Below are 12,454 nucleotides of genomic sequence, written 5' to 3'. Positions count from 1 at the left end.
TCTTATAACTTTGTGTACCTCCGGAACCAATCCCCTCAGCTACTCCAAAGGAAACAAAAACCTAATCTTACCCAGTCTTTCCACATGAAGTATTTCATCCCAGGCAACATACTGATAATCTTCTGTATTATCTTCAATAAGACCTAGTGCTTGCAATACAATCAGTGCTTATGTGCTTTACATAGTACTGTGCAGAAATCTATGGTGTCTAAGACTTTTGCACAATATTGTAGTAATTGAATGTATTGCACTGCCACAAAAAAAAAACAAATTTCATGACATATGTGAGTGATAATAAACCTGATTCTGATATGGGTCTCTGTTATGGACTGAGAGTGGGAAGAAGACAGGGACAGCGGAATCATGGTTGGGAAAGGAGGAAGGAGTGGGAAGCACCAGAGAGACATTCTGTAATAATCAATAAATCCATTGTTTTGAATCAAACAACATTGCTGGTGCCTCAAGGCTGGGTGTATCTGTACCTGCACCACCCCCGTCCCTGGCACTCCTTCTCTTCCAACTGTTCCACATCCCTTGGCCAGTGCTCCTCCCTCACTATTCCCAACATCCTTTGTTCTCACTAGATTTACAAACTCATTTTCCACTCCATGTTAACAACTACAGTACCATGAAAAAAATCTTAGGCACCCTAACTATATATGTACCTAAGACTTTTCACTGCATGATTTGAGAATGATTTAAAACAAGTCAGCAAAAAGTTAGTTGTTTATCATCTTAACTACCAACTCAATTGAACCTCACAATTTTTCTTTTTAGCCTGCCAACTATTCCATTTTGGTCAATAAAATGTATCTTGACAATAAATCTCCATGTCTGTCAGTTTCTCTACTATATAATTTCATCAAGAGAATCCAATTTTCATAGGTCAATATAAATCAGTTTTATGTGGAGTAAAATACTAAATGCTTGAGTGAAAGAATATTCTCTCAATCAGACCCTGAAAGGTATTTATTCAATCTGAACTTCAGCTACTGTAAGCCTGTCAAATGAAGCCAGGGCACCTGGCTTTGAAGTCCAACTTTGGCTTCAACTCAATGTAAATGGCAAGAAATATGGGGAAGCTAAGTCCTTGCCAGGAAAGAACCTAGAAGCCAACGTGTGCTTATTCCCTTTCAAAGTAACCTTCTCCCTGTATTGACCATAAGATGTAGGAGCAGAATTAGGCCATTCAGCCCATCAAGTCTGCTCTGCCTTTAGAAGAGCATGGGGAAAGAGAAATTACAATAGAAGCAAAAGTATATGATCTATTCTTCCCAATTTTGGAGTTAATAGTGTCCACAGGTTTATTTGTACTAGTTGTTGCTGGTTGGGAACATGGGTGGTGAACTGCCATAGAAGATCAGAAGGGTTTGGTTAGATACGTAACTCAGAACCTTGGATTGTTTATATCCTTTCATACTGGATTAACAAGGTTTCGGATATTGGGACTCCATAGTATCCAGGACATTTTCCAGGAGCGATGCCTGAAAAAGGCAGCATCCAACATTAAGGACCCCATCACCCAGGTCATGCCTTATTCTCATTGCTACCATCAGGAAGGAGGTATATGTATCCTACTGTAATTCACAGTTTTCACTATTATTATGTATGCATTGTACTGCTGTGGCAAATACAACAAATTTCACGACATATGCCTGATTCTGAACTGTGCTAACTCTTCACCTGCTGAAGCCAAGGTAGACAATGGTCACTGAGCTATGGGAATATGTGAGTCTGCCGCTGTTGTGGAGGTGGTCAGCATCAAGAATGGAACCAGAGAAACTCCAAAATGACTCCAAGATGTCAGCAGATACAGAGCTAGATGTGAAAGCATTTCCAGAGCTACATGTTGAGCAGTGCAAGGAGGATGGGCAGCAGTAAATGTACTGAAGTGAATATTAAACAGTAATTGAAGAACTCTTGCATGGTGTGCTGCATTGTTTGCACCCAGTGACCCTAGCTGCACACTTATGAACTACAACTTAATATGTTATCATGCTCAAGTTGGGGAAAGGAGACAGGGAATAGTTAGGCCTAAACTAGGGCAACAGGTCAATGTAAAACAAGACATCTACGTTACTTTGACTTGAATTTATCCCAAATGGATTTAATGTAATAGTGGGAAACAGTTTTTCTTCCATTAAATCAATTTTCCATTGAACTGGGTTGGCAGGACAACAATGAGCTGGGAGGGTACAATATGCTCATGGATGTGGACAGCTGGGGGTGTTGTTGATGTGTAGGGGATTTGGTCAGTTGACACGAATGATCTCCTGGGGAGATTGCACTGGGGGGGTTGAGACTTTAGAGTGCAGGGAAGAGAGGGGTTTAAGGGTGTGCTGGTGTGTTGCGGACTCCATATTCTGCACTAAATAGTACAACACCAACACAAAATGTGCTGGAGGAACTTAACAGGTCAGGCAGCATTTACGAAAAAGATCTCAGCCCAAGATATCACATCTATATTCCTTACCACAGATGTTGCCTGACCTGCTGAGTTCCTTCAGCATTTTGAGTGCATTGCTCTGGATTTCTAGCATCTGCAGAATCTCTTGTGTGTACACTGAATAGTATTCACCAAGAACACCATACTCATGGGACACGTAAATTCGTAATGGCCAGCCTGATTTTACTCATGGTGTCATCACTGTTCATTGCAAACTACTCTCCTTGGATTGGGTGGGGGCAGGGAGAAAAACAAAATCTCAACATACCTGTCAACCTCTTGCAACACTGGAGCAGGACAAAGCAAATAGGTGTCCTTTACCACCAAGGGCTTCTGAGCTGGAAGAGATTGAAAGACTTCTGTGAGGACGCTAGAGCCATTTCAGAAAATCGCAGGCACACAGGGCCTCCCTAGGGGGCCAGATAACTTAGCAGTTGGTAAACTATCTTCTTTGTTAAAATATCTTTTCCAGTACGCTCCCTCAAACCACAAACAAAATTTGTTTCTCATTTATTCCTTACTTGTGATTAAAATGAAATAATATAGTGTATTATACAGCTCCTTTACTGTAGGCTTGTAGAAATCTTTCAAAATGAATGTCTGGTTTAAAAAGCCAGAATTGGCACAGACTGGATGACGTCTGAGATTTCCAGAAGACATTTGATAAGGTGCTGCATCAATAGTTACTGTGGAAAATAGAAGCACCAAGTATGGGAAGCAACGTATGGCTGGTGAACAGGAAAAATTATGTGACTTTTTATTTTTGGTTGGCAAGATGCAACGAATGGTATGCAATAGCATTTGCCGCTAGGGCTCAAGATTTTATAAATGACTTGGTTGAAGAACTAAACAACCAACTGAAGGCTCGGTTGTTAATGATACAAAATTAGGTGGAAAAGTTAATTGCAAGGAGGACATAAGAAGGCTATAAAGGAATATCGAAAAGTTAAATGAGTGGGAGTGATTTGCTAAGTGGAGTAAAATGTGGAACTTTGGCAAGAAAAACAAAATAGCATATGTGGTGAGAATGTACAGAGTTCTGATGCAGAGGGATCTGGCTGTTCCTGTGTATAGTTTGCATAAGGCTAGTATGGATGTATTGCAAAGAATTAGGAAAACTGACAGAAAGTCATTTTTTTATGCTGGTGATTGAAATACAAAAGTAGGAAGGTTCTGTTTCAGTTCTAAAAGCCATTTGTGACTCTGTACTTGAATTATTGTTTTCATTATTGGTCTACTTTTTACGGAAGGTCGTTAATGCATTGGAAACAGTTCGGGGGTGGGGGGGTTATTTATTTATTTATTGAGACACAGAGTGGAATAGGCCCTTCTATCCCTTTGAGCCACATCGCCCAGCAATTCCCCGATTTAATTCTACCCTAATCATGGGACAATTTACAATGACCAACAAACCTACCAACCAGTATGTCTTTGGAGGAAACCAGAGCACCTGGAGGAAACCCATGTGGTCATGGGAAGAACATACAAACTCCATACAGACAGTGGAGGGAATTGAACCCTGGTCACTGGTAATGTAAGGCACTGCACTACTGTGCTACCCCTTTCATAGCTAATACAGTACTCAGAATAGATGGGTTGCCTTATGAAGAAATATTGGATTCACTGGGGTTAAGAAAATCAGGACAGAACTTGATTGATTAAAGTAAATAAGTTCCTGAAGCATCTTAACATTGTGGACGTGGGGAGGATGTTTCCTTGCAGGAGAATCTAAAACACTGTTTTAAAAGAAAGGGTCTCCCATTCACAACAGTTTTTGTTTCTCTCTGCACCTTGTGGCTCATCAGGTGGCAACTTTGCCACTTCTTTGGCATCTGTCTGTTTTTTTAATGAGGCCAAGTTGTTAGCTCGATGCTCAACCCAGCAAGGATGGAGAGCGTGCAAGGCGCTAGCTGGATTCTAACCTGTGACCGCTCACCTCGAAGTCTGGTGTGATGCCACCACACCACTGGCCAGCTTTATTCACAAAAGAGATTAAGTAAATTACGTTCTTTCTATTTATTCGCAATCTCTTCCTCAAAGGGCAATGGAAGCACAGTCTTTTAATACTCTTAAAGCAGAGGTAAGCATATATCTGATAAGCATGAGTGAAACATTACTGCAAATGTACGGGAAAGTGCAGCTGAGGTTATAACCAGATCAGAGCAAGCTTGAGGTTTTGAGTGAAAAATACCTGCTCCTAATTCGCCTGTATGTCAATATGTCCTTCAGACACTTGGTAAATAAAAAAAACAAGAGAATACTCAGCTCATTTGTTCCAGCTTTTGGGTTGGATAACCTCAGATGCATACAGATTTTGCCTCCTTCTCCATCTATGGAGGCTTGGGTCCTAATGGACCTACACTTGAAGAAGCTCAGGAGGTTTGAGTGGGAACCTCATTGAAACATATTGGATACTGAAAAACCGGGATAGAGTGGATGTACAGAGGACATTTCTGATAGAAGGAGAGTCCAAGATCCAAGGGTACAGCCTCAGAATAAAGGGATGTCCCTTTATAACTGAATTTCTTCAGCCAGAGGGTGGTGAATCTGTGGAATTCATTGCCACGAGGAATTTTGGAGACCAAGTCACTGAGTGCATTTAAATATAGAGGTTCATATATTCTTGATTAGTAAAGGGGTTAAGGTTTACAGAGTGAAGGTGGGAGAAAGAGATTGGAAAAAAGAATCAGCCAATCAGAATCAGTGGACCAGATGGCCTAATTCAGCTTCTGTATCTTAAGTTCTTATAGGTCCCTACTGATAACTCTCAACTTCAAGTTTCTGTGTGGAAAGTGATGAAAATAAGTAATTCAAAAAGTCATCATCTTCAGTTTTGTTTTTAAATGACGTCAATTATTATCATCTGCTAATCAGAATCTACAAAGATTGTGCTAGCTGAAAAAAACAGAAATAAAGCTTATTTAAATTATCTTTTTGTTATTTTTATCACGTATACCTTTCAGCTTTGGGTCTCAACAAATACGGAACAGGTTCAGGAGAAAGTACTGGCATGAATCTGACACTGCTTTCACAGGAATCAGACTGAGAGTTCAATTTGGATCCAGCTAGACCAGGGGTTCCCAACCTTCTTTATGCCATTAACCGAGGGGTCATTGGACACAAGATTGGGAACTCCTCTGGACTGTTCTTGATGGTTCTTCAGCTTTGCTTGAATCACTACAATCTTCTTCAGCAAAGATCAACATTGTCCAAAATTACACGAAGAAGCTTCAGTAATGTTAAGTTTAAAAAAAAATCTTGAATGTTAGAAATGCTCATGCTCTCAAACCAGCATATGTGAATTCAAAGAGTTGAGGTAGCCACATTTGTACAGAGATGTGTGCAAATAGCAATTAGCTATTTATTGATTTAGAGATACAGTGTGGAGCAGGCCCTTCTGGCCCAACAAGCCACGTTGCCCAGCAACCCACCTATTTAACCCTAGCCTAATCACAAGGCAATTTATAATGACCAATTAACCTACTAACCCGTACGTCCTTGTACTGTGGAGCGAAACTGGAGCACCTGGAGGAAACTCACGCAGTCACAGGAGAATGTGAAACTCCTTATAGACGGTGCCGGAATTGAACTATGAACTCCAACACCCTGAATTGTAATAGTGATGCATTCCCACACTTTGCCTGCGATAGTTAAGACCACTTTAGCTATCCTTATCTTAATACCCCACCAATTGTTGTGTGTGTGTGTGTGTGTGTGTGTGTGTGTGTGTGTATATATATATATATATATATATATATATATATATATATATACATACACACACACACATTCTTTCACTCTCTCTCCTTTTTCTCCCTCTGTCCTTCTGACTATACCCCTTGCCCATCCTCTGGGTTTTCCCCCCTCCCCCTTTTCCTTCTCCTTGGGCCTCCTGTCCCATGATCCTCTCATATCCCTTCTGCCAATCACCTGTCCAGCTCTTGACTCCATCCCTCCCCCCCTGTCTTCTCCTATCATTTTGGATCTCCCCCTCCCCCTCCCACTTTCAAATCTCTTACTAGCTCTTCTTTCAGTTAGTCCTGACGAAGAGTCTTGGCCCGAAACGCCGACTGTACCTCTTCCTAGAGATGCTGCCTGGCCTGCTGCGTTCACCAGCAACTTTGATGTGTGTTGCTTGAATTTCCAGCATCTACAGAATTCCTCGTGTTTAAATTGTTGGAAGTGCTCAGTTTTGTTCTTGAGTAAATTGAAAACTATAATCCTCTTTAGTGTTACAGACACCTTTATATTTGGAATTTTGCCTGTCTTATTAGTGATATATTGGGTCTGGTTTGAGAATTACTAGGATCTTAGGTGAATGCATGCTTGGCCCAGCTCCTTGCCTGCAACTCACCTAGTGTGGGACAAACGGAAGCTCCTCTCTTGACAAGGAGCATTACAAAAGCAACACACGTGGTGTAAGGAGTGTTTCAAAATCGATGCTGCAGGAAGGTAGCTCACCTAAATCAATTAATGCCGGGTTGCCAGCAACAACCAAGTCCAGAAAAACAAGTAAGTGAAAGTAAAAAGACTGGCGTAAACCTCAAGGAGTTCTGGGGTCTTTTGCCATTGCTTGCATGGTGGTGGTGGTGTGGGGAGGGTGGGGTCGGTCGGAGCTTCTGCTAGTGCAAGTGGGGGGAGGGGAGGGTTGATGCTCGTGTGTGGGACAGGGAGGAGGGGATTTGGGGTTCTGATATTGCTATCATTCATTCTTTGGGGTTTCTTGTTTCATGTGAATTTCAGGTTGTATACTGTATATGTCCTCTGATATTAAATTGAACCACTTGAACGGCTTTGAGAAAGGAAGGAATATCTATGACAAAGAAATGAATAAAATTTGGGAGCAGGTGTAGGCTATCTGACCTTTCAAATATTCTCCAACATTCATTGTTAATCACAGATCTTCTAGCTCAGCTCTTTTTCCCAGCATATCCCAATATTCCTTGCTTTACTTAATATTCATTAATCTATCCATGACTGAGAGTCCACAGCTCCCCAAGAGTCTTCTAAAGGTTCCCAAGATACACCACGATGAAGAAATTTCTCCTCACCTCAGTCCTAAATGGCCTACCTTTTATCTAGAAACTGTGACCCTAGGCACTAGATCCCTCTGCAAATGGAAACATCCTCCTCCCTGCATCCATCTTGACAAACCACATCAGAATTTTGTAATGAGGTCATTGTAAAATGTCATGATTGGAAATCATTTTTGAGGAGTACCTAGTTTTATTTCTTTGTTTTTTTTTAAATTAAAACAAAAGTGAATAAAAGTGAAGTGGAGGGAGGAGAAGATGGCGGCGCGACACAGTTCGCAGCGGCCACTCTGGTGGTGATATCTGTTATTTGTCAAGTAGGGTGCCGTGCACAATCCTGATTTGATGGAGACGGACGTGAGAGCATGGAGGAACATCTGGTGAAACTTCTGAAATGCCTGTTTCGCTGCTGCTGCTACTGTGTGATCCAGAATCTCCGGAGGGGAAGACCCCAAGTCCTTGGCTTTGCTTGTTGCTCGGCGGCCGAAGCGGGGTCGAAGCACTTGGCAGAGATGGTGCTCGGTGTCGAAGGGCTGGTCGGAAGCTCGAAGTTTTTGGACGGATTCAGAATCAGCTGCAGTCAGATGCTTTCAATGCATCGGCAAGTTTGCGGTGCTTCCGTCTTCATGAGATGATGGGGCTATCGGGACTTGAGATCTTTTTTTACTGTGCCCATGGTCTGCTCTTTATCAAATTATGGTATTGCTTTGCACTGTTGTAACTATATGTTATAATTATGTGGTTTTGTCAGTTTTAGTCTTGGTTTGTCCTGTGTTTCTGAGATATCTTTCTGGAGGAACATTGTATCATTTTTTAATGCATGCATTTCTAAATGACAATAAACGAGGACTGAGTGTCCTCATAATCTAAAAAAATACGTTTCTGTGGTTAAGCCTGAAAATGATCATTGTCAACAAAACTCCCAGAGATCCTCCTTTCCTGCCGCTGCCTGTAAGGAGTTTGTATGTTCGCCCCATGACTGTGTAGGTTTCCTCCAGGTGCTCTGGTTTCCTCCCACAGTCCAAAGATGTACCAGTTGGTAGGTTAATTGGTCATTGTAAATCAAGCTAGGATTAGGGCATGATTAAATTGGGGATTTCTGGACAGTGCGGCTCGAAGGGTCGGGGCTTATTCTGCACTGTATCTCTGTATCTCAATAAATATATCTGTAGATCACAAGAAATACTTACTGAGCGTTATAGTTTCATTAATTTTGAAGCTGCAGAGAACTTTATCCACATTACGAGCATGGGAAAATCCATTCCCCCTCACAACGACTTCAAATGATTCTAAGAAAAAGAAAACATTATAATAGTAATGATGATCTGTAATCAAGTGCTTTGGCATCAGTCAGTATGACATGATTTGGCTGTTGTCTGCCTGGATGGCTTGCCGAGCATCTTTATCACCAGATCTGCATTTCTTGCAGCTGATAGGACATCACTGAGCTTAGAAGCTAAAGTCATTAGGATCACCGAATCATAGAATCATAGAAATCATCATGAAAGGCTATTTGACATTAATGTCAATTAAAACCAAATTTTAAATATACTTCCCAGCATTTGTTCCACAGCCCTCAATTATGTGCCTGGTGCTCATCCAAATAGTTATCAAATGTTCAGGGAGTTCTACCACAATTATTATTTCAGGCAGTGAATACTATTTTCTTAATTCTCCACTAATAATTATATTGAAATAAATTTATTCCTTGCAGTTATTGCTGTATTTGTTAATGTAAATAGACAAGACAGTGTCCGATAACTCTATGTAGGCCTCTCATAATATTATAGAGCTCATTTAAATCTCCAACACAAGAAAATCTACAGATGCTGGAAATCCAAGGCAAAACACGCGAAATGCTGTAGGAAATCTGCAGGTCAGGCTGCATATATGGATATGAATAAACTGTCGACGTTTTGGGCCGAGAAGGCAGGTCATTATTCAGTTCCATAGATGCTGGTTGACATGCTGGGTTCCTCTAGCATTTTGTGTGTTTTTTCAATTTAAACTCCCCTCAGTCTCCCTTGTTGCAAAGAAAGTAATCACACCCTCAACAGACTCATCTTATAAGTGCAAGTTCCCTAGCCCTACAACAGCTGAACTAATGCTTTGTAGAGTTCTCTCAATGAAAGCTGGAATACTTTTCAAATCCCTTCACTCTTTGGTTCAATTGCACAGCATCCCTACTTATGACTCTACTGACATTTCAGATAGAAAAAGCCAATTCAGCTGTGGGACCTGACATATTTGCATCCTTAAGAGATTCAGATATTCATTGAAAAAACTCATGGAAGCGTTTCACAGTTGCTTTGCGTTCTTCAGGGCTACCACCACCCAATTCAGGGTTCGAGTTGATAGCTTATATTTCTTTAAATATTAAAAGTGGCGGAACATTTTTCTTTGTGGAAAATAACTAAGGAATCCTTCACTGAAACCAAGTTTTGTAAATCTACGCCTCCAGCCCATAAGACCATAAGACATAGGAGCAGAATTAGGCCATTTACCCCATTGGGTCTGCTTCGCCATTCCATCATGGTTGATCCTGGATCCCACTCAACCCCATACACCTGCTTCTCACCATACCCTTTGATGCCCTGACCGATCAGGAAACTATCAACTTCTGCATTAAATATATCGATGGACTCGGCCTCCACACAGTCTGTGGCAGAGCATTCCACGTATTCGCTACCTTCTGGCTAAAAAAATTCATGGAGTCATAGAAAACTACAGCACAGAAACTAGACCTTCGGCCCATCCATGCCAAACCATTTAAACTGCCTAGCCCTTTTGACCTGCACCCGGACCATGGCCCTCCATACACCTCCCATCCATGTACCTATCTAAATTTCTCTTAAAAGTTGAAGTCAAAATCGCATCCACCTCTTGAGCTGGCAGCTCATCAACACACTCACTGCTCTCTGATTGAAGAAGTTTCCCCTTATGTTCCCCTTACACATTTCACCTTTCACCCTTAATCAACGAGCTCTAGTTGTGGTCTCATCCAACCTCAGTGGAAAATTCCTGCTTGCATTTACCCATTTATACATCTCATAATTTTGTATACCTCTATCAGATCTCCCCTCAGAGCTCTACATTCTAGGCAATAAAGTTCTAGCCTAGGGGTTCCCAACCTGGGGTCCAAGGAACCCGGGCTTAATGGTATTGGTCCATGGCAGGAAAAAGGATGGGAACCCCTGTTTTAACCTATTACATCTTTCCTTATAACTCAGGTCCTCCAGTCCTGGCAACATTCTGTAAATTTGCGTCTGTACTCTTTCAATTTTATTTACATATTTCCTGTAGGTAGGTGATCAAAACTGCACACAGTACTCCAAATTAGGCCTCATTAACGTCTTATAGAACTTCAATACAACGTCCCAACTCCTGCTGTGTTTCATTCCTTTTCCAGTTGATTTTTGCACTGGTGAATAGCAAAGAGGAGGGATTTGGATATGATTCAGGATTTGACATCACCATTGGAAAACTCTGCTTAGAATGAGAGTGTCATGGAAACAACATAATTGGATATGAAAACTGTGTGTTGTTCAATCATGATGCAGGCACCCTGGGATATCTTTATTTCAATTACAGAAGTGTGTTCTGGCACTCAGAGAGTAATTAAGGAACAGAGAGTCTTGAAGGATGTTGAAACACCCTTGTGGAGTGTCTATTATACTCCCAGCTGTGTGATGATCTGTGAAAGCTGAGGAAATATTCTTAAATCAGCAATTATATGGTTATTGTACATCCAGTGATTTCAAAACATTAAAATGTGTTTGCAACTTGTGTCCATAAAATCTGATCTCTGGTCAGTAAAATTGTTGGGTTACTTGTCTGAAGCAAAAGGGTATAATAAAGGGAATGTTTTTAGATGTGCTACAAAGCCTCACTAACCAGGATGGTTACATAACTGTAGTTGTACAGGCTGAGATAGTTAGGACAAGAGCCTGTGGTAGGCTGAATGACTACAGCACAGACTGTATAACCCAAGAAAACTCACCAAAGTCCTACTGTCATTGGAGCTGGTCCCTCTCTATGCGCATTGTCACCTTTCTGATTCAACCTACTGACACAACCACACACAACTTTCTCTTTACAAACCCACTGCTTAATCTAGCAAGTTTGAAAATAATAAAACAGCACCCAGTTCCCTTTTATTCATCAATGTGTAATGAAATATAGAGTTTATTTTTTCAAAGTCTATGTAAAGCCCATGCCACAACACTGAACCAGCAATAGCCAAAGTAGCAAATGATATCCTCTATGAGTATGATGGTTCATTATCCTTCCCTCTCTCCTTGAGTCTGTGAAAAGTTTCATTCAGTTGTCACAACTACCTGGAAATTCATCCACTCCTAAAATCACTCTATAAACTAGTAGTTCCTCAAATTTGGTTCTACTGAAGTGCATGGAACTGTGTTTCAGAAATGGCATGGAGTGCACAGTTGCTACATTATAACCCACATGCATCAATTTTCAAGTGTTTTCATGAATTAAGAGCATGATTCAGCTGTTTTAAAGCATTTGCATCAGATTCAAATGAGTGTAGAATTTAGTTCAAAAGGATATTGCAAGTATCCAGAGAGAGGAAGGTAGTCTAAACTTGATTGAAGGCATGCAAAGGGTTGAAGGTATTTGAAGCAATATAGAAAGAAGCATACAGAGGAGGACAGTTTAAAGAAGGTTTATAATCTATAATCATTTCCTTGTTAGGAAACAATGTTTTTAAAATTCACTATGGCACTCTCTACCTCTACATCCACCTCCAGCCAAATAACCCTTCAAAGTATTGGTATACCTAATTCCAGATCTTGCAGTCATAGAAAAGTACAACACAGAAAAAGGCCATTTTGCCCATATGATCCATGCTGAACTATTTAAACTGCCTGCTCCCATCAACCTGTACCCAGCTCATAATCCTCCATATCCCCACCATCCATGTACCTATTCAAACTTCTCTTAAAGATTGACATCG

The 12,454-nt window shown here is 40.9% G+C and overlaps 1 protein-coding gene across 5 annotated transcripts in view; it reads right to left on the bottom strand.

The window, feature by feature from the left end:
• The window catches only part of LOC140201838 (anthrax toxin receptor 1-like), a 281,124-nt gene that overhangs the window by 146,607 nt on the left and 122,063 nt on the right, over positions 1-12,454 (bottom strand). For all 5 annotated transcript variants that reach the window (XM_072266548.1, XM_072266550.1, XM_072266547.1 and 2 more), the window contains exons 10-11: positions 8,670-8,768; positions 2,715-2,784 (exon numbers count right to left, since the gene is read on the bottom strand). In XM_072266548.1, coding sequence (XP_072122649.1) covers positions 2,715-2,784; positions 8,670-8,768 — 169 coding nt within the window. The remainder of the gene's footprint in view (positions 1-2,714; positions 2,785-8,669; positions 8,769-12,454) is intronic.

This window comes from Mobula birostris, chromosome 8 (genome assembly GCF_030028105.1).
Source record: "Mobula birostris isolate sMobBir1 chromosome 8, sMobBir1.hap1, whole genome shotgun sequence".
Lineage (NCBI taxonomy): Eukaryota > Metazoa > Chordata > Chondrichthyes > Myliobatiformes > Myliobatidae > Mobula > Mobula birostris.
Note: the sequence above shows the minus strand (reverse complement) of the source record. Positions and strands in the feature narration are given on the sequence as shown.